The following is a 22,503-nucleotide window of genomic DNA, read 5'->3' as shown; positions in this document are numbered from 1 at the left end:
TACGATAACAATACAGACTTAGTGCGTTTGCTAATTCGATGTTTTTGAACAGGTTTCCTCTGAAGCACCCAGAGCCGCTAAAGAAGTGGATTACTTCCGTGAAGTGGAAAGATTTTAATCCTATGTCTTGCAGTTTTCATTGCGGAAACCTTTTCCGGCAAGATGATTACGTAGTGAGCCCTGCAACATGGAAGAAACGTTTCAGACCCGAAGCAGTGCCATCAGTTTTTGACTTTCCGGCACATTTGATGCCACCAAATAAACAGCCACGACGACATGTTGTTAGGATTTTGAGTGACAACGATGCTTCTCCATTTGAGGTAGCTAATGAATTTCCTTGCTATGTGTGTGCTTTTTGACTTTTGTGAATTTATTTCGTACGGACACAAATGGGCTACATAGGTCTAAGCAGTGTTGTAATAGAGGTCCATATTTTTGTTTTTAGCGTTCTGTCCTGGAATCCGTGCTCGATTTGCCCACTGCAGAAGCTACTGATTGCGTGGAGAATGTTGTCAATGAGAATTCTTCTGTGGAAAGCATGTCCCATTTATCCAATGCAGAAGCTGCGAATTGTGTCGAAAACGTTAGTATAAGGATGTTTTCACATCCCCAAAGTATTCTTATAATATTTTTTCATCAAGCCTTGAGTTATATCAATCATATAAACGAGATTATTTGTTTATTTCAGAGTGCAGTTGGTTCTTAAGTAATTGATTGTGGTATACAGTCGAAAGTAGAAATGGAAGACAAGGCGACCGAAACTTGCAATTTTTTCTCAGACATTGTGCACGAATTAAAACGTAAACTGAAGTGCGCCCGCGAAAAACTTCGAAGAAGAGAGAAGAAAGTGATTTCCAAGGATGACATCATAAGTTCATTGAAGGAGAAGGGGCATCTTCCTGAGAAGTTACATAACTTCCTCAATCACCAGAAAGGAACACAAGTGGAATTAGTGTGCAATTTAGTGAACAACTCTCTCTCGTCAAAGGGTAATAGATACACAACAAATGTGAAAATGTTTGCGATGACTGTGTACTTTTATTCACCAGAACCATTTGAATACCTGCAAAAATTAATGCCTCTGCCCCATAAATCATTAATTTCCAAATGGGTGGCAAGTGTAGACTGTGAACCTGGCTTCTTAAAAGATGTTTTTAAGTAAGTACATTGATTTGAACCCAATTGTAAGGGAGCAGTTCAGAGATTCATGTCTAACTGTAGACAGTATGGCAATTAGGAAGCAAGTACTTTCGGACCAAGGAACTAAGCAATACACAGGTTTTTTAGACTTTGGTAGGGAAGTGCCTCAGTCAAAAGAAGTAATAGAGGCATCTTAGGCTCTGGTTTTCATACTTGTCTCTATTAAAGGCAAATTTAAATGCCCGATTGCATATTTCTTTATCAACGGTGTACAGGCAAATAATCAGGCCACATTGATAAAATCTACTTTAGAGAGGCTGCATAGTTCTGGCATTAGGGTTTGGTGTGTTACATGTGATGGCTGCAAGGTAAATATAAGCACTCATGTTCACTTGGCTGTACTTTAAATTTTTCCAAGGGTGATTTTAAAAGCTACTTTCCTCATCCTGTGGAAAAATACAATGTTTATTGTATCTTGGACATGTGTCATATGATTAAGTTTGCCAGAAATGCTCTAGCAGAAGTATCTGCTATTGACTCTCCAACTGGCATTATTAGATGGCATTTCATTCAGCAATTGAACAAGATACAACAAGAAGAAGGTATGACATTTGCCAACAAACTATCAGGACAACATATAAGTTATGTAAATAGAAAAATGACTGTTTCATTAGCTCCACAGACTTTGAGTTCTAGCATGGCAGATAGTATAAAGTTTTTGAGGAGGGTTGGTGATCCAAATTTTAAAGGAAGTGAAGCAACAGTAGAATTCTTGTATAGTATTGATAGGATTTTTGATATTCTGAACTCCAGAAATCCATTAGGTAAAGGGCTTAAGAGCCCCCTGAGGGATGACAACAAATCTTATTGGCTTGCTATTTTCACACACACTGAAAATTATATCAAAAGCTTAAAAATCATTGGTGTTCCGTTGCTGCTCCATGCAAGAAATGCTTTTGCTTTTGAGATAATTTTCAATATGCAATCAGTCAGGCACATAGCTCTGTCAAGTATGCTTTGTGTTGAATCTCCTCTGAAGTATTTTCTAACATATAAACTGTCACAAGACCACATAGAGCTTTTTTTTCCTGCATTTGGTCCAGAGGTGTTTGGAACAATACAAATGCATACCAGTTCAAATGTGCCATGAGAAAGTTGCTCTTGGGTAACAGTGTCACTGCAATGAATGGGAATTGCTCAAATTTTAATGTGTGTTGTTTGCCACCTGTTTATGATTTTCATGCAAGAAAGCATGTAGTAGAAAGTGATGTAAGTGCTGCAGAAAATGAAGTAGAGAAGTGGTGTGCACTTCTTGATGATAAGTTGATGATTAAGTTCTCATTTTACAAGCAAAACATACTGTATTATATTGCAGGGTATGTGTCATTGCGCCTTTCAAGGGAGATCACATGCAAAGACTGTCTTCACATACTGAAGCCACCAGTAGTTAAATCTGCATTAGAATGTGATTCTCTCTATGCTTTTCCCAATATGGCCCATAAAAATTCATTTGTAAATTTTGTTAACCGGGGAAAACTGGTTAAAACAAGTGACTGTGTGTACTCTGTTGTAGAATACTCAGAAACTGTTTCAGATGTTTCTGATTGTTGGGGATATGCGACAGAAATATGTACAGGCCAAGATTTTGCATTGTGTTAAAAATAAATATGTAGATTACCCATTTCCTGCTCTTCGTCATGATTACCATTATGAAATTAGGATTGAGGACTTACATCAGGCTCAACTTGTTTGTAAGATTCCCTCCCTATACTCCTGCATACGCTTAAAAACATATGGAAAAAAAGCAGCTGAGAAAATTTTAAACAACAAATCAAGTATAAGGCAGAATTTAAATAAACTCATATTGTTTAATCATGTATAGTGCTAAAATTGGAAAATATTATATAATGGGACATTCCATGCAGATGGGTGTGACATTTTGACAGATATTTTAGAACTATTTTGTCAATAGATTTGTTGTTGTGTAATGATGAACTTCAAAAGATGAATCACACTGAAGTAAAATTAACTCTTTACGTCCTGTGTAGATATTGTAACAAAATTATAATTGTTTATTATACAAGCTTATATTAAGATGTTTGGTGTTACAAAATATGCACTTGCATTAAAAAAGGTGATTTGTGTGAAATTAATGAAAAAAAATGTTCTGAGACTTATTTGACAGATGGCTTTAAGTGTGACAAAATGTTTCCCTCAATAGCTATGTCAACTTGAATTTTTCACTTTAAGAAAACAGTTTAATCACAGGATGGGTGTAATCTAGTGGAGTATGCAGTGGCCCTATGTTTCAAACAGTAATGTTTGTGAATACTCTGTAACATAAGAGCAATAAAATTGTTACTCTGTTAATCCTTGTTTTAATACTTCCTAGAACGAACACAATGTTCCAATTGATCGTAAGCATTCTTATTACTTTAGAACCTAATTTTCTGAATTTTGTCTTTATTCTGCTAGGATGTCTTTCTATTATATTTTGCTGTGTTGAGGAAGGGGGGGGGAGAATGCAAATATCTTTCTAGCACTACAAAGTACAGAATACAGTGATTACAGGTACACTTGGAAATCTAGGAAATTTCAGTATTCATGTTACATGCCTAATTTTCATCAACAATTTACCTTAATTATACAGTTACACTTTTTGCTGATTTGAACTGTGTACTACATGTTAAAAAGATTTTGTTTGGTCATAGTAATAAAAGCATTTCATATTGTTAGTTCATATGTCCCATACGGAACTGAAATTATCAAGTTATGATGACAAAGGAAGGAAATAATATTAAGGAATCTTACTTCACAGAAATTGTGCAAAAATGGTTACACTTTTTGCTTGTTAACTTTAACATAAACCATTTAGTTTTCCATTAAGAGTGAAAGCAGTTGCATGAGTCACGTAAAGAACAAAGCTTCCCTTAGGGAACTAAAGTATTTTACGTTTGTGTTATTGCAGGCCCAAAGTATTGTGATCTTCATATTTCTATTTAAAAAAGTTTGGAACACAAATTCACAGACATTTTGGAATCTGTACATACATGTGTGTAGCACGGTACTTTTCATGTGCCATGTGGAACCTTTAATTTTTTGGTTTAAATATAATTTATTTCATGAATTACCTTTAATACCAACACTGTCTGAATGCATTATTTACCATTTAGAAGAAGAAATATTAGTGTACAGTATAACAAACCTCATGAAAAATGTGAGAGATTGTTCTGTACAGAACTTGGAATGGTTCTTTATCAATTGCAGGTAAAAAGAAGGCTTCTATTAAATGTTCAAAGAAACCAGTCAGTACCTCTTCATTCGCCATAGAGGTGATAAAGTAATAAAACAATTTACTTTTTTCAGAATTTCTGCTAAGTATTAAAAGTGTGAAGACCTATTCAATTAGTATTTGCTTTACCAATAACCTGTAGTACAAGAACACCTATAAGCAGGTAATTATGGGAGTTAAGAGTTACGTTAAAATTAAAGATACTGACTGTTATTACTTGCTTACAAAGCACTGTAGTTGCTGTACAGTTTATGCTGTATGTGGTGTACCCAATATGATTCCTGGAGGACATAATATGCTGTTATCCTACGGGAGTGCACTGGTACCACAACTATTGAAAGTCTATTTTGCTGTGGAATAGTTGTATCAGATGTCTGTACAGAAAACAAATCTCCACTGTGACACCCTCACGTTCTTGGTATGCTATTAGCTATTATTACAGGAATACTCTTCACATGGAGGAGGAAGCATAGTGAGACTTTCTTTTTCATCATTTCCAACATTGTACACAACTTTCTTGCACTTTTATTTTATCACCTTTTTCCCTTGATAATGTAGAAGAGAGAGGGGGAGAAAAGAAAAATTAAGCAAGCTTTCACAAAAACTGAAAACTCTACTTGTGTCATTTGTTATTTTCAAAATGTTACTCTCTTTCCAAATACTGTTCTATTTCTTCAAACCAATTTTGAATTTCTCAGGTTATTGCATATTATTTACTGTACATTGTTCACCAATAATTCTGTTAATTTTTCTCACTGACATGTTTGAATTCAATTTTAAAATAAAACCATGGTACCAGTCATTGTTTGGGTGTCAGTTTTAAGACACCCCAGCCTTAAAATTAACAGCTGCGATCGAGGTTATTTTCAACAAGTTCCTTCACTTCCTACATCATCATGGATCAGTCCAATATAATATTATTACTAGACTTAACTTCCAAATGATACAAGTCATGCATTTAAGAGGAGCCTTAACGTTGGCCTTTGTGTTTGTCTCATTTAAATGTATTTCTTGTCTCGTATCAAAGACTGAAGCACTGTTGAAAACTGGTGCTTCTACCTTATCACTCAGTTAAAATACACCGTGTCATGTGCAGGCGTTAAGAAAATCATGGCACTTAAATTTCTGATCAAAGAGAGAGCCAAATTCGTAAGTGCATGTTGCAATTACAGTGTCAGCATATATGCAGATCGGTAATGCATCACTTCAGATAAAGAAAAAAATTATGATTTTTTCCCGTTTATACGTAAGTAATACTTTAATAGTTCAGTTGTAATTTCTGTTGTCAGTAAAGATACCCCTAAGCAAACGATGTCAACTTTTTTTCAAGAGACGTCTTCACTGTTTTCCACACTTGACTTTCCGAATTATACCTGTAGTTAAAAGCTTTGGCAAGTAAGGTAATTTGTTGACCTCCATTGAATCTTAAATAGTGTTTTAAAACCGGCAAATAAGTAAAGCACTCGTAAAATTAATAGTAAACAATTTATAGGTCAGCTTCTCAAACTTTCAAAACACACTCGAATTTTGGAATTTCATAGCAGAACTGTCACTGTTTTTTCTCGCTAGATTAGAAACACTTCATTATGTTGATGTGTATATATCTAGAACATCCAATATAAAATACTTATCAGGGCGCAGAACAAAAACATTTTCATCCGTGTTTTGACACTTCGCTTTTTGTCAAATTCAGATACGACGGACCATGGAGGTATAAGGATACCTCCATGCGACGGACACTCAATGATATGATCTCTTGACCGGCACGCGCTAGAGCCATCTATCGGTAGGTCCGGTAGTTGAGCATCCCTCATTTCGCTAGGGGAAGCCTAACAGACACATCATTGTGGTCCAAAACCACTCGGAAGTGACGTCAAAATGACGTATACATAAACGCGCTGCACACTTGTCGACTGATCGAGATCTGTGGTCGAATCGGGTTAGCGGGAAAAGCGTCTGCTTTGTTCTTCACCGTCATACTGCCCGTGTATCTTGAGTGATTGTGTTTTCGCCATCGAGCAAAATGTCTCAGGTGTATGAAAACATCTTTCGTGACGCTCTGAAAGATTTCAGAGTTTCAGAGGATGGCCTGATTTCAGGCTACTGTAATTCGTTGGAGGAGGTAATAATAATTTTATGTTAGAATTGGCTGGCAAAAATATGCGCCTTTAGAGACATTAGGAACTCTAGAAAATAACTTTTTTCTGCTGCCAGTTAAGATTTCATTTTAATAAATTTTATATGTCGCTTTCCGCGATCTGATTCCAATTTTTATGTGAGTTTTTTATGTATTATGCAATTTTTTATTTGTTTTCGTTGTGAGGTTCTGCATTGTTACATTACCTTTACTGTAACATATACACGTGGAATATTGTAATTAATGATCGCTATTTAGGAAGTTAATGGCAACTTTGTTTCAAAATTCGCCGTTTGTGAGTTCGTCATCTATGTATTACAGTAAGAGAAACTGAACATTGCAGCAGCTCAAGCGCATACGTCGTCTCGAGTAAATAGCATAATTTAGAAGACACACACATGAAAATGGGACTCAGGGCCTGGGAACAGTCATGCAAAAGGAAAATAAAAAGCAGTATATTTGCAGCTAATGTCATAGCCAGAGCGTGGGCTCTGTATTCCACATAAAAGTATCCTGCATTTTCCCAGGAATTTTACGTAGTTCTATCTAATTGCAGTATCAGCTCCAGTGCATAATTGCACAAATCCATTACTCCTGTTTTCTTTGTGCTGGCACTGAGCTGAATTTCATTGAGGTACTGAATTCAGAGATTAGCTAGAAAACTGTCTATCCAGGGATATGGAGCTCTGTAATTCAAATGACTGTAAGATCCTTAGTTTCTCACCAAAGTTTCAGCAAGGTCAGTGACATCAGCTATGAAACAACTTTTTTCATCAATAGCACTGTAATGAATGCCACTTTATGCAAATGTTGCAACATGACCATGTTTGGCCTCCGTACTGAATTCTGAGCAAAGGTGTATTGTTGATGGATGCTGAGTGAGAGCTTTTTGTTCAGGATACCATTGCTCAGTAATAACTGTCCGCTTAATTAATACATGTTACAATGTTTCAATTATTACCACTGCTTAGGTGGCTGCTTAAGTATGTGTGGATAATGTTAGAACTCTATTGGGATTGCTGGATTATATTTGTAGACAAAGTCTGTCAGGATCTAAAATTTTCTCTGCACCACACTGAAATTTTGATGATAACATAAGCTGTTTTAGTCTTTAGAAATGGTCGTTGGTGAATATGGGTCCTCATAGGGTATAGAACATTGACACTTTGAAGCCCTCAAAGTTAAACTTCTCTCTTACAGGTGTTCTTTCACATCTAGACTCTTTTCTTATTGCCCTGCTAGATTTTATTTTAATTTCTTCTATTGATCTGGCTTTTACTGGAGATGATGTTGATGGGAGTGAGTTATTAAGTCATTTATTTATTTTTGTTAGTTTTTCCTCTCACAACATAGGACTTGGGATGAGGCAAAATGTCTTCTGGAGATATTATCTCAGTTCTTCTGCTGGATAGACTTCTCGAGGAGGAGAAATGTTGAGGTCTGCATCTATAACCTTGTCAGGAATACCAATAGTAGAAATAGATGGCAAATTATTTTTAAGTTTGGAGTGTATCAGTCAAATAAGCCTTAAAAGTGCTGTATTATTTCTGTTGGTGATAAGGAGGAATTCTGGCTAACCAGCCCAGATCGTGATTGGTTTTGCTCTTTTGTCATTAGATAATTTCCTGTATCATACAATAACTTAAGTAAGACTTCAAGACAAGAAGTCATAGCTTATGGCTTGTATGATGTGGGAGAGTATGCAAAATTATGCTGTTTTTTTTTCATATGATGATTATGCAGAATCATAAGTTGTGGTCTTTGAGGGGAGTGTGTTATGTACGTAATGGAAGTTTCATGAATTCTGTGAGCAATTCGTCGTATCATGCTCTCTTTCCCAGGTCTTTGTCACAGATTTCAATCCCTTTGCAAATTAATGTGCCAAGATGCTTGCAGATTTTGTGATTAAGCTTAATGGATGTTGTATTGAAGTAATGTAGTCAGAGGTCTTCCACTTTTGTTAAGAGTTTGACAGCCGAAAACTGATATTTTTCAATTGTAGGAGAGAAATCTTTTTGTAATTTTTACAAAAACTTTTTCATGGATGTATTAACCAGTTTCAACTTTCATCAGTTGTACTGGATTGTTTTGATTAGTGATTGTCTTATTCTTAGTATATAAAACTTGGAATTCATAGTATGCATAATTATTATGCTTAATAAAGCTTTTGTTGACATAAGGCAAGGCGTGCTTGAAATGAGGTTAACTGAAGCACTGATCAGTTAACCCCAAAACTAGGTCATTAAACTTCATGTGCACTTGGAAAATATTTTTCATCATCATAATTACAACTGAAAGAACATTTTATGATCACAATTTTAACTGAAGTCAACAGTAACATAATTTGTGGTCAGTGAATAACAATGGAATAAAAGCAAAAGAGCAGACAAATGAACTCCCAATTTTGTTAACTCATCCATGGTTAATAACATAACACTTACTTTAGCTGTCAAAAACATCAGATGTGATGAACGGCTGTGTACATTAAATAACTGAATTTTGTAAAGCCTAAAATTTCCCTCTTCATTTATGTTTCCCAGTTAACCTTCAGTGTAGTTACCCTCAGTTTATGCTACTGGTCACTTTATTCTCAGGTGGAAACACTTCTCAATCAGCTGAAAACTGTGGGGTTTTCATACTGCGTGAGAAGTAGTCGTTTTAAAGAGCCATCTTCAGATGTTATGAAAAGTAAGTGAACTGCTGCATTAATTACTTCCTGTGGTTTACCATTTTAGTTCATATATGTATACTTGAAGGAAGAACTTAGTTTGCTGGAATTAGGGATAGTATATATACTTTAAATGGACATTTCTTTCTAAGCTGCAGTAACAATTGATGGAATTGACTTTTTGTTATTGTTAATAGTTGTTGTGATATGCAAGGCAGAATTGTATTAATCATTTTCCTCTGTGTTGACTTGTTTGTCATGTATCCATTTTCACAGCCATACATTCAGTAATTTTTACCCACTTGCATTTGATAATAGGCTGATTAAAATTATTAGTTGGTTGACAATTCCTGTTGGAGCTGGTTTCCTCCAGAGTGCTGAATGCGTCAGGTCCAAACAATCTCTGTTCGCCATTTCCTGACTGCCACAACAGCTGATCAATCCACTTCCATTTTCTTGTCTGACTTCCTTTCTTGATGTGTTTGAACGCCATGCAATCATTTGCTGCCTACAACCAGATTGGCCTTAAACAACATTTTAAGACAGTAGGCATAACTACGTATCCTTACAATATCTTTATGGTGCTAGACCTAGCTTTAGCATCGTAACATAATGTGAAAGGCTGATCTGGTTGAAGGCAGCACATGATCGTTGGGACCAAATAATCTTACATTAGTGTAATGTAGAGTGGTGGCATAGTGCAACGGATAAGAAACATTCCTGATCCATATAAAGTTGTGGATTTGAGTCTTGACAGATTCTTTGATATTTTTTATACCAATATATTATCAAAATTACTTCATTATTTTTATTCAGTTAATAGGTTTGGATGCAGTTTTATTTCTAACACACTGCTGTGTCATTTTTGACATTGTATTTACTTTTTAATTTCTTATATTTCTTCTTCATATCATTATTTCATTTGAAATCAGCTTGTCACTTATAACATGTAACTGAATACAAACCAGGACTGCTCATCAGTTGGTAATTTGGCAGTCCATGCAGCTTGTGTGAGGACACTTTCAGGTGCCATAATTAATGAAAGGAAGAAATTAGTTTGCTTTTAGCACTGAAATACAATTTTTTTCCCCTTAAGTTTGCTTATAGAGAATAGCTTCAGCTAGTTTCCTGCCACATGCTTAGTGTTGGGTGTTTCACCGTCAAGCCAGGCCAGGCAACAGCATTAGGTGTGAGGCTCTGCTGCGACTGCCCGTGGTCAGTGTATTAATTGTTGTGAACAAAGTATGATTAACAGTTCTTCTGTAGAATGCTGACAGCCATTTTCTAGGATATATTGCACATCATGTTACGGTTAGGTTATCAAATGAGTTTAAATTCTGGGCTATAAAATGTCGTATCTGCCACAGTTATGCCATTGGTCACTCCAAAACCAGTTGTCAGCAGAGCATGTCATATTCATGTTATTTCATAATGGCCACTTCCAACACTGTACAGAGTTCATGTATACGCCTCCCATCCTTTTGTAATCCCAACCTGTGCTCTGCCTCTACTGAGCTAAACCTACTTTTTTTAACACGAAAATTAAATTGAACAGCACTTGCTGAGTGACCTGCTCTGTTTGTTGCCTATAATACAGCAGCAGCCGGTGTGCTAACACTTCAGCAACAAGTGACAGATGCCAACTAACAAATAATTTTAATGAATCTATACTGCTGTGTTCATGTTGAAATGGTTTCTATGGTTTTCGATAATTGTGGTGTTGATATGTAAAACAGTAGTCAGCTCATTGAACCTATTGACAGGCATGTTTAGCTTTGTCTTCCTAGTTACTTTTATTTTTTGTAATTCCACATTTATAGTAATTGCATTTTTCTACATAAGTGTTCTTCACATCTCCTTTGTTTACAAATAATATTAATTCCACATTTATTGGAACCACAATAAAGCACTTAAGTTGCCCGAAATCAGTATGGTATCCTCATTGCCCATGGCAGTCAGTTCCATTTCTTTGCTAGATACAATAGGTGTGACATCCTGTAAAATTTTGCTCCAGTGCTATGTAAAGTAGATAGACAATCTGCTTCCATCAGTTCAGAACTTTGACAATACCTATCAAATGAATGAAATGTTTTCTCACATTGTATTTAGTTAATTAACAATAACATATGTGAATTATTTAACAATAACAATGTTTGTGTTTTTGTCTGTGAGAAATATATTAACTGTTCCAGGTAAAACAAAGCATTTCTTCAAGCAAATGCAGGGACTTGTCCCTATCCCCTTTTTTGGTTGTGCATTTGCAGTGGAGAGTGTGTGGCCAAGGCACTGTGTTTTGGGGCCGAAATACTATAAAAGTAGAGAGTCTAGTGTACCTGAGCACTTGGTAATATCATGCTGTGTTAAGATAGACTTACTTTCCATAAAACAAGTTCGTTACAGGGAAAGTTTATTAAATAAATTTTATAGTAGTTCTTTACCCTCTTTAGGAAGACCATGTGACTCCTCGTAAGAGATTGAGGATCATGGATACTGGAAAATCCAACTGCCCAGCAACTTTAAATATGAAGTGTATAAGGGTGTATCCTGATTACAGTATGCACTCAGCAACTGAACACAGGGATACCAAGGCAAAAGTAAGTATCCAGTTTGGGTTCTGCTTGGAGAAAATTTTACATGATCAGTTGACAGTATACTTTAAAATCTATTGTTTTTAATGCTCTTAATTAAATAATTGATACATTTTTGTCTTACAGGTTCTTGCAAGTCTACAGAAAGATTTGGCATTGCCATGTCCGCCGAAGAGCTACCTGCGTTATTATTTGACTGCTTCTCCAGCAAGTGCACACACACATGCTACTGAAAGTGTTGAAGCAAGTGGGTACATACATCCTTCACTTGTAAAGGAAATCAAAAACTTAGTAACTCAGTGGAATGACATCTCTCAAAGTCATTAAGTTGGCTCTAGATAGATATGTTGAAATCAATTTCACTGGGACACACATACCAGGTCAAATGAATACTACCTTTTACCCCACAGAGAAAACTATTTACAGTCACATTTATCGGACCCTTTATGGTACGAATAAAGTATTGTTTGACAAGACTAGACTGCAGAATCAGGTTGATGAGTGGCACAAAGACTCGAGCAATCACATGATTTATTATAGACATTGTATGGAAGCCAATGGAGAAGTGAAACCATTACTTTTTTGCTATCAGAGCAGTTGGCAGAGAGATCTTTTGAAGAAGTATGGGGGTAGTTGTTTGTTAGATGCAACATACAAAACAACATCATATGATATTCCTTTATTTTTTATAGCTGTGAAGAGTAATGTGGGCTATTTGGTTGTCGGTTTTTTTTCATTCTGATTGAAAATGCAAGATCCATTCATGAAGCACAAGACATTTTCAAGGACTGGAACAAGGATTGGAATCCCCTCTATTGGGTTACTGATTTCTCGGAGTCGGAGATAAATGCAATTGAGCAAGCATTCCCTCAGACAAAAGTTTACTTGTGCCTTTTCCATCCAAAACAGGCATGGGGAAGATGGTTGAAAAAAAGGATAATCTACGTGTACCAAATGGCATGAAGAGATTTCTGGACATGTGGCAAGAAATTTCAGAATCACCAACAGAGAGAGAATTTAGAGATCGCGTAGAAGAGTTGCGAACGCATGAGGTTTCTCGGAGAAACGAGCGTGCGTGGCCATACTTTCAACAGCAATGGCTAACGGTATGTGAAAGATGGGTGAAAGCGTATGAGGACGAGGGCAGATTTGCAACCATTGACACTACAAATGGAGTTGAAGCCATGAACAAGGTTGTAAAACATTTTTTCCTTAAACACAATTCAGACAGGACTTTAACTGGGGTTACTAAGGTTATAATAAACCAGTTTCTTCCAAGCCTAATTAGAAAGTACTGTCTGCAGAATTCTGCCATCAAAGCTTATAACAAAGATGTTCCACTGTTTTTGCATAAAAAACAAACAAGTTTGTGAAACATGTCATGCAGAGATATGCATCAGCGAAAGTTGAGTTAACTGCAAGATCAGTTAGTGGGAGATCGGATGGTTCATTTTGTGTGGAGAGTGCAAAGTCCAAAAACTGTAGTTATGTTGTAAACTTTGATATACCAGATTGCACATGTGAAGATTTTCGGAGATATAAATACCCATGCAAGCATTTCTGTGCAATCTTTATTTTTTACCCAGAGTGGGGTTTTGATAAAATGCCAGAAAGTTATAAGACTAGTCCATTAATCTGTCTTGGTGAAATGTATGGGGTGGGCTTTAGAAGTGGCTCTTTAGTAATTTCATGCGAAGGTAGTAGTAGTAGTAGTGATGAAGCAGCTGAGGAGGCTGTCAAGGCAGCAAATACAGATGGTCTTATTCAAACCCAGAATATTTCTTCGCAGCAGTTTGAAGCAAAGGGAGCTGTGTAAACAGATTTATAATCTCACATACAACTGCAGCAACAGCGAAACATTACAAAAAGTACTTGAATCACTGAGCAACTGTGTGCAAGATTTGCAATTAGCAAATCCTGAAGTTGGTGGTCTCCCATTAGCAGTGCCATCAACTTCCAAACAATAGTGAAGAACGATGCCAAAAGCCTTACGAGATCTGTCTTAAACACATTATAACTTTCCATTTGAAGGGTAAGAAATGACGGTTTATTTGAATTTTAGATAGCTCTTTGTCTATGTAAAATACGAATAAGCTCCGTCATTTCTGATCCTCGAGATGGAATGCTATGAGGTCTTTATGTTGGTCTCTGCTTTTAAACTTTGTTGCACATTTGAATTTCGAAGTAGCAATAGATTAAATATTATAAAAAGGATAGTTGCTACATTTGTGTGTATGTTTGTGAGTGAGTGTGCGCGCGCGCTTTTGAAAAGGCCCTTGTTGCCCGAAAGATAAGTCCGACAGTCTTTTTGTTGTGCCTTTCTGTGACTCAGCATCTTCACTATTTGGTGAGCAGCAACAACTATCCTTTTCATAATATTGTTACATTCCATCCTGGATTTTTCGTTGTTCACCAGAGAAAAGATTTTTCTGAGGAATTAAACTAGATGATAGTGTAGAACTTGCAAACTTTTTAAAATATGAAGTAAAAGATTTTAACTTTAAATTAGGTTAATTCAAATATGGGACAATGTTGAGAATTGAAAAGGTGGAAAAAATAAATAAGATATATCTTAGTGGCATTGAGATGTCGTATGACTGATGGAGAAAAGATTTTGCATTTCTTTTTCCAAGTAAGAATGCACTTGCTCTCACTTGCTTCAATACATGTCTAGTGATTCACGTGAAACAGAGAAAAGATAAAGACTGCCCTATTAATGAACATGTGAGATTGCCCAGTATCACTTTGACAGAAGAGTGTGCTGTTTCCTTGATATGGTATCTGGTCAGCAATGTCATTGGGACCAAATGAAGTAAGGATTGACTTTATTTGCTTTGGAAGCTGAATGTGTATCAGTTACCTACATATTGCATATCTACCACCTTGGTTCTAATGTTCCTAATAACTTTGCAGAGTTACTGCAGAGACCACACAGAAGCAATTACTGTTACTGGAATACCAGTAATGTTTATTAAATTCAGTTATAAAGTAGTTCTGGGCATTGCAGCTGGTGAGCAATGTCATTGGGCACCAAAAGAAGTGAGTAGTAAATTTTGGAATTGTGCCTTGAAAACATGTGTATCAGTTGTCTTCATGTTGCATAACTCAATTACTTGTTGTTAATTTATTTGTTAGGTTCAGTTATGATGGATTTGTGGCCTTCAGTCCGTGGGAAAATTCACACCAGATTGAATCAAGACTGTTATATTCCAAGGATATCGAAGATTGATAGTATTCCTGAAGGAAAACAATCCATGTAGTATTTCACGTGTGTATCAAACTGCCATTTGTTGTGGCACATAAATGTTTGCAACTTGATTGTAATTTTTGACAGGTTTCTCAACAATCCAAGAATTTCTTGTAATGAGAAGTAGACATTGTTGCTTGGGTAAAGGAAATACAAATCACGGTCAATACAACTACCTTATTAACTTTCCACAGATAAATATTTTTCACTACTGCTACTTAAAAATTCAAATGTGTGACAAAGTTTGCTTACAGAACTTGGCATAAAGATCTCCCTTATCTGTATTTTTTAGATAGCTCTTATTGTTTGATCCTTCAAATGGAATGCTATGACCTCCATGTGATCTATTCCTTAGTAGTTAATTATCCATTAAGGCACAAATATATGAACATTACAATGAGAGGGGTCTTTATGCCAGGCCCTGTAAAAGTAATGGCATCTTACTTAATATTATTGTTGGGAATTTGATGGCACAGCTGTGGGGAGACCACAAATTTCAGGGTTTGCTAACTGAAAATCTGGCACACAGTTGCTGAGTGATTCAAGTACTTTTCATCATGTTTCACTGTTGATACAGTTGTATGTGAGATTATAAACTTGTTTGAACAACACCTTCACTTCAAATTGCTGCAAAGAAATGGTTAAGGTATCAGTGTGATGCTCTATGTGTTTCCTCAACTGTGTCCTCATTGCTACTATCTTCATGTGAAATTACTGCAGACACACTTCTGAAACCAAACCTGTACATCTCGTGAAGACGGATTAATGGGCTATTCCTGCAGCCTTCTGGTATTTTATCAAAACCCCACTCTGGATAGAAAATAAAGATTGCACAGAAATCCTTGCATGGGTATTTATATATCTCAAAATCTTCACATGTGCAGTTTGGTAGAGTAAAGCTTACAACATAATTACAGTCTTTGAACATTGTACTCTCCATACAAAACATTGTCCAACTTCACATTCACTAATCTTGCAGTTAACTCAACTTTCCCTGGTTCATATCACTGCATGACATGTTTCACAAACTTGCTTTAAAAAATTGAAAAAACAGTGGAACATGTCTGTTATGATTTGATGGCAGAATTCTGCAGACAGTACTTTCTAATTAGGCTTGGAAGAAATTTATTTCTTATATCCCTAGTAGCCCCATTGAAGGTCCCATCTGTGTTCCATTTTAGGAAAAAAAAATGTTTACAATCTTGTTCATGGCTTCAACTCCACTTGTAATGTCAATGTTATCAAAATTGCCCTTGTCCTCATAAGCTTCCACTCACTTTTCATGTACCAGTAGCCGCTGCTGTTAAACGTACAGTGATGCATATTCGTTTCTCTGAGAAGCCTCACTATCTCTTTTGTATGATCTGTAAATTCTCTGTTGGTGATTCTGAAATTTCTTGCCACATGCCCATAAATCTCTTCGTGTCATTTGGTATATATTCAGCCATCTTCCTCAAACCTGTTTCAGACTGAAAAGGCACAAGTACACTTTTGTCTGAGGAAATGCTTGATCAGTTGCATTTATCTCAGACTATAAGAAATCAGTAACCCAGTAGATGGGATTCCAATCCTTGAAAATGGCTAGTGCTTCATGAATGGATCTCGCATTTTCAACCTGAATGAAAAAGAAAACCAAATAACCCGCATTACTCTTTACAGCTATAAAAAAATAAAGGCATATCATGTGTTGTTGTTTTGTGTGTTGCATATAACAACTATCCCTGTACTTCTTCAAAAGATCTCTTTGCTAACAGCTCTGATAGAAAAAAGTGATGGTTTCACTCCTCCATTGGCACCTATACCATGTTTGTAATAAATCATGTGATTGCTTTATTCCTTGTGCCACTCGTCAGCATGATTCTGCAATCTAATCTCGTCAAACAATGCTTTATTTGTACATTACAAGGTCCAATATGTGTGAATATAATTTTTTTCAGTGGGGTAAAATGTAGTATTCATTAGACCTGGTATGTGTCCCAGTGAAATTATCAATAAATGTATCTAGAGCCAAATTATTGGCTGTATGATGTCATTCCATCGTGCACCTGAATTTGTATTTCCTTTACAAGCTATTGTTAGCATGTGTGTGTGCTGATTTGCTGGAGAAGCAGAGAGATAGTCTTTCAGCTATCTTTGAGACATTTAAAGGAGGTGCTTTAGAAATGAGTGTCCTGATTGATATGAAAAACAGTTTTCAAATTTTCTGTACAAACTGTAAACAGTTCCTCAGTTGGTGATTGTGGAAGAGATTGCCATAGCCACAGTATTGATCCACTGTCAGGTGGTAAACCTAGGATTTCCTTCCAGTATGAGCCAAGTGAAGTAAAACTGTGGTTGGAGAAATGTTTTATATTCTTAAACTGAGTATTTGTAACCCATTATGTTGGATTGCAGTTTATGTGTCAACACTTAAAAATGTTTAGTTCTTCACTGATGACACGTGATACAATTTCAATTTTTAAGGCTATTCTGTGTCAAGTTAAATTTTGAATTATCCATTTAAGCTTATTTTTTTGCTGTGTGGCAGATGGATTTATGTTCATGTAATATTTTTAATGTTGATTGTGGTAAGGTGTAATCATATGTAAATGCCCAATAAAATAGATTGATATTTATATTTTTTGTTTCTGTATAATAATTCTGTAGCTTGGTGACCTGAGTTGTGTGTGTGTGTGTGTGTGTGTGTGTGTGTGTGTGTGTGTGTGTGTAAGATATTATCATTTCATGGGAAATGTGGCAATAACAGACCAGAAATTGTGTGCAGAATATACCTAATTATCAACACCTGTAAGCGGCTAAAGGTCTGGGATTTCACTATAATTTCATTCTTAGAGAGCTGCAAGATCACAAATGGTATCTGTACAGATACCAGCTTCATATAAATTAGTAAGGTTTTTACTGACTATTATTCACCAAAGCCGACAAAACAGGCTGTGTTTAGTAGTAGTAGTAGTAGTAGTAGTACATAATGGTGATACTTCAGTACAACTTTGAACCCTTTAACTGGTTTAGATCAGCAGGAGCAAAGTATATTCTTCAAGGTATGTTTCACATGCAACTAAGAAACCTTTGCCTTGAATGTCATGTGATTTTGCACTCTGCTGCCAAGTTTTCCTTTTAGATTTATTAAATTTCTTAAAGAGGCTTCTGTTACAAACACTAGCAATCCACATAGGTAACATGTGTGACTGATATTCCTTATGTATCACAACCTTATTTCAGTTTCACTCTGTTGTTGCTGGTAACTGTTATGATGGAAGAGTTGATTTGTGCCACATTAAGGAAGGTTAAGAAAAAAGTCATTTACAAACTCGTGAAAAGGAGGCAGGGTTCCCCAAAAGTATAAAGGTTGCCATAAGCAGTCACTTTTGTTGGATTAAGTTATTTCCATATCCTTTCTGGATATTTAAGCCAGCTGCATCCTATTGTAGAGATAGACTAACCAAAAACCTTAGTGTTATATGAACAGAGCAGAAAAAACTTTATTAAATGCACAAAGGACTGGTAACTACCTTCATGTATGGACCACTTTCCAAAAAATACACTGTGTCAAGGCATTCAGATTGTACATATTCTTCCTGAATATTTTTATTGTAGCAGGAAGAATGGGGATTGTTTAACTTACCTTTAACCTAAGGTACATTAGATTGTGTATAAAATTCATCAAAAGAGTAAAGTTGGAATACGGGCTCTTACTTCAACTGTTTACTATAATGAGAGAAATTAGAGTACAATATTATAAGAGACAGATTAGGTGGGAGATAGACTAAGAGAATAATTTCACATGGTGATGAAAGACCTGCACCCAAACAAGGCACCTGGAGTAGACATTCCCTCACATTTGTGGAGATCCTTCAGACAGCCAAGTCGAACTATTCCATGTGGTATGCAAGATAAGAGACAAGTGAAAAACATTCACGATTCAGAAGGAAGTAATAATTCCTATTCCAAGAAAACCAGGCACTGAAAGTTGAAAATATTACAGAACTATCAGTGTGGCAAGTCATGGTTGTAGTTTGACACAAATTAAGTAAGGAATAGTGGACAAACTGGTAGGTGCCAACTGACCTCATGAAACATTACTTTGGTATCTGGGAAAAAGTAGCAACACATGAGGCAGTATTGGTCCTACGAAAAATCTTACAAGAGGATATAGAGAAAGCTTTTGACACTGTTGGCTGGACTATACACTAGGAAATTCTGAAGGTAGCAAGGATAAAATACAAAGACTAAAATTTGCACACTGATGTAACAGTAATGTGTAAAGACATGAAAAGTGTGCAGTCCTTGGGAAGGGAGTGAGACCGGGAGTGAAGTATTGTAGAAGGTGAAACCACGACTTGCAGGCGTATGTTTAAAGGGGTGTTGTTCCTGTTGCAGAGGAATTAATTTAGTGTACAATCCTTACTGTGATCTGTATTACCAATGTTTTGAGGGGAATGGAAATATTAAAGTAATGGTATACAAATTCAACAAAGGTTTTTAACTAATCAGTATCATCTTCAAGCTCTGATTCAACATGCATTTAAAATGCTTGGCTGTATATCATGGCACTGTCTGTAGCTCTTGCCAGTCATTACAAAAGACCTGACATAAAAGTAGCGTTCATTGAGTGATTGGATATGACAATTGTTCTATCCTGACAATATTTTACATATAAATTATAGCCATACGAGTTGCTTATCAATTGAATTGGGTGCACACAGGTATGATTAACATAATAAACCCATAATAAATATCACTGGTATCTTTAAGTTCTCATCTTAGCAACTGAAACGGCTACACATCTATGCTGATAACTGAAGCCATGTTTAACATCCTCAGATGTATTTTACTACATTAGATTCAGTTCTCATTCTATAGACCCAAAAATGAGATGGGTTTCTTGGATATGGAATATGTCAAAGTACAACATAAAAAACAAAGACCATCTGAATATAACGCTTCCCTGATCACATGTCAGGATACTTTAAAGGTATGTGAATACATAACAGATAAACTGGGACTGCCAACGTTTACAGAATTAATACACTCAGAATGAAACCGTTATGCACTTTTAACAAATTTATCACACACACAACACCTAATCTTAACTGTTGTAAAACCAAATCTAAGACATTTTTACTTAAGCTGGTCTAACAGTCCCTGTTAAGATATTCATTTATAGAAGAGCCGCCTGCCTAAAAATCTTTCAAACTCTGTTTAAACTGTGCTGTTTCTGAAACAAACTTTTTAATGGTAGCTGTCAATTTATTGAAAATGTGTGTTCCCGTAAACTGGACTCCTCTTTTGACCAATTTTAGGTCTTATTGTTGCTAGTATTTTACTATGTGCTGAGCTATTGTCTGGAAATAAACATGTTATTTGGAACCAATTTCTTTAAGGGATAAATATACTGAAGCATTGGTTAGAATATCCACTTCCTTGCTCAGATTTGTACATGATTATATGGAATTTACAACACAATTGAGTCTTATTACATACTTCTGCAGTCTAAAAACTTTTGCTCGGTTTGACGAGGTACTTCAAAATACGAAAGGAAATGAAGTAAGCAAGTTTTTTTTCTATCTCCTACATCTGACATCATTCCCATTGCAAATACAAACTTGTTTAGGTGCTTCAGCAATTTTGTGGCACACACCCTTCCTAACTGAATTTTTTACTGAGTTGTAACCCGAGAAATTTAACACTGTCAACTGCTTCTATCTGCATGTCTTCGTACATTATACACATCGTGGAAACAAATTTCTTACAGGTTCTTATCTGCATATAGTGGGTCTTTCCAAAGTTTAATGACAGTAAATGACTTCTAAACCATTTATTGTCAGTGAAAATTTGATTAGTAGCAATTTCTAAATCTGTACTTGACTTGCTATTTGTTGCAATGTTTGTGTCATGTGCCAACAAAACAAACTTAGCATCTGGCAATTTAACAGATGAGGTCATTACTGTAGGCAGGAATAAACAACAGATTCAGGATGGAACCTTGAGGAGCACCACATGTAATTACTTCCCAATCAGGCGAAGACTATTTGCTTACTCTGCATGTATTTGCAGTGACACCCTTGTTTCCTTTTAGTTAGGTCAGACTCTAACCATTTTGCAGCACTGCCAGTGACATCACAATATTCTAATTCTCTTGAGAGAAAGCTGTGATTCATAGTCAAGGGCTTTTGACAGGTCACAGAGAATGCCAGTAGCCTCTAACTTGTTTTCTTATGAATTATTCCCACAGTATGTGCAAATACCCTTCTCTATATCAGTAAGCATAAGGAACCCAAACTGTGACTTGGATGATATATTGTTTGCAGTCGGATGCTTAAGAAGATGCTTAGACACAACCTTTTCAAATATTTTTGAAGACGCCAGCATAAGTGAAAATGATCAATAATTTGATAGTATCTCTTTAATGCTCTTCTTGTACAGAGGCTTAACTTAGGCATATTTTAGCCAGTCTGGAAATGTTCCACTGATAAGAGATTGATTACACAAATAATTTGAGGTACAACTCAACTCACATGAATACACTTTGAAAAACTTCACTAGAATACTTTAAGGATTTTATGATGGATGCTGCTACTTAGGGAGAAGTGAGTGTCATTTCCAGTTTACTGGTTATTTGTAGGGAGTGGTCTCAGATGTTCAATTGCACTGTTAACTGAACCTGATAACTTGAAGCTGTCAGTAACAGATACAAAGTACTGTACCTATTTAAGAAGTTTGCAACACTACATGCATTTGTTACCAATGTCTCATTTACTTTAATTTGAAGTGTTAATGGAATTTTCAAAATTCAGAACCTGTATCACAGCATCAACAACAAGTTTAAATAACACATGGCTTTATCTCAATAGGAAGTCAGACTGCTACTTAATTTACAGATGGCAGCAGAAATGATTTTCTTTCACTGTTACCTGTAAGGCAAACAGTAGCCTGTCTTCCTAATCACAGTTAATGTAACATAGCTGTTACTGTAGTCTCTTTAAATTTGGTCATCTTATCAGACTGTAGTGTATAAGATTATCTTATCATTATTTACAGGATACCAGATGCATTAGCATTAGTAAAACAAGTGTTTTCTGGAGACAATTTCTTAATCAAAACTGTGTAGCACAATAAATACCTTACATCTCTCAGTATTTGAACATCTGAATCAAATCTACAGTTACTCTGCATTATGTGGTGCAAAATGTAAATGTATGCTCGCACAGTAAGAATGGTTACAAGAATGCTTTATGGAAAGCTTCATAGCGTTCTGTAGTTTGTAAATTTTTAGTAAAATTTTCCAAAACTGAAGTCACACCCATATGAGAAGAAAGTCCACGTGACCTGGATTCATATACAAAATGAAATATTTCATTCAGCTATGAAGTGTGCATAGTTAAATTGCCAGGAAAGTGGAAATAATGTGAAAGGTTTAAGACAACACTC

General features: G+C 35.9%; 1 protein-coding gene and 1 long non-coding RNA gene across 2 annotated transcripts; both read left to right on the top strand.

Annotated features, from left to right (window-relative positions):
* LOC126095267 (THAP domain-containing protein 3-like) lies at nucleotides 1–819 on the top strand. Its single transcript, XM_049910027.1, has 3 exons — nucleotides 1–320; nucleotides 446–583; nucleotides 689–819. The coding sequence occupies exons 1-3, from the start codon at nucleotides 39–41 to the stop codon at nucleotides 704–706; spliced, it is 438 nt and encodes a 145-aa protein (XP_049765984.1). The 5' UTR covers nucleotides 1–38; the 3' UTR covers nucleotides 707–819.
* A 12,834-nt stretch (nucleotides 820–13,653) lies between these two features.
* LOC126094669 (uncharacterized) lies at nucleotides 13,654–17,661 on the top strand. Its single transcript, XR_007521860.1, has 3 exons — nucleotides 13,654–14,637; nucleotides 14,739–14,864; nucleotides 14,961–17,661. It is a non-coding gene; the product is annotated as an uncharacterized LOC126094669 (long non-coding RNA).
* The last annotated feature ends 4,842 nt before the right edge of the window (nucleotides 17,662–22,503 follow it).

Source organism: Schistocerca cancellata, chromosome 8, assembly GCF_023864275.1.
Source record: "Schistocerca cancellata isolate TAMUIC-IGC-003103 chromosome 8, iqSchCanc2.1, whole genome shotgun sequence".
Lineage (NCBI taxonomy): Eukaryota > Metazoa > Arthropoda > Insecta > Orthoptera > Acrididae > Schistocerca > Schistocerca cancellata.
This window is presented reverse-complemented; position numbering and strand designations above follow the sequence as displayed.

Bases quoted from the DNA above. Each gene is read 5' to 3' on its own strand.
- LOC126095267 (XM_049910027.1), top strand. From the start codon at position 39: ATGTTTTTGAACAGGTTTCCTCTGAAGCACCCAGAGCCGCTAAAGAAG. The intron at 321-445 runs GTAGCTAATGAA...TTTTGTTTTTAG, and splicing joins ACGATGCTTCTCCATTTGAG to CGTTCTGTCCTGGAATCCGT.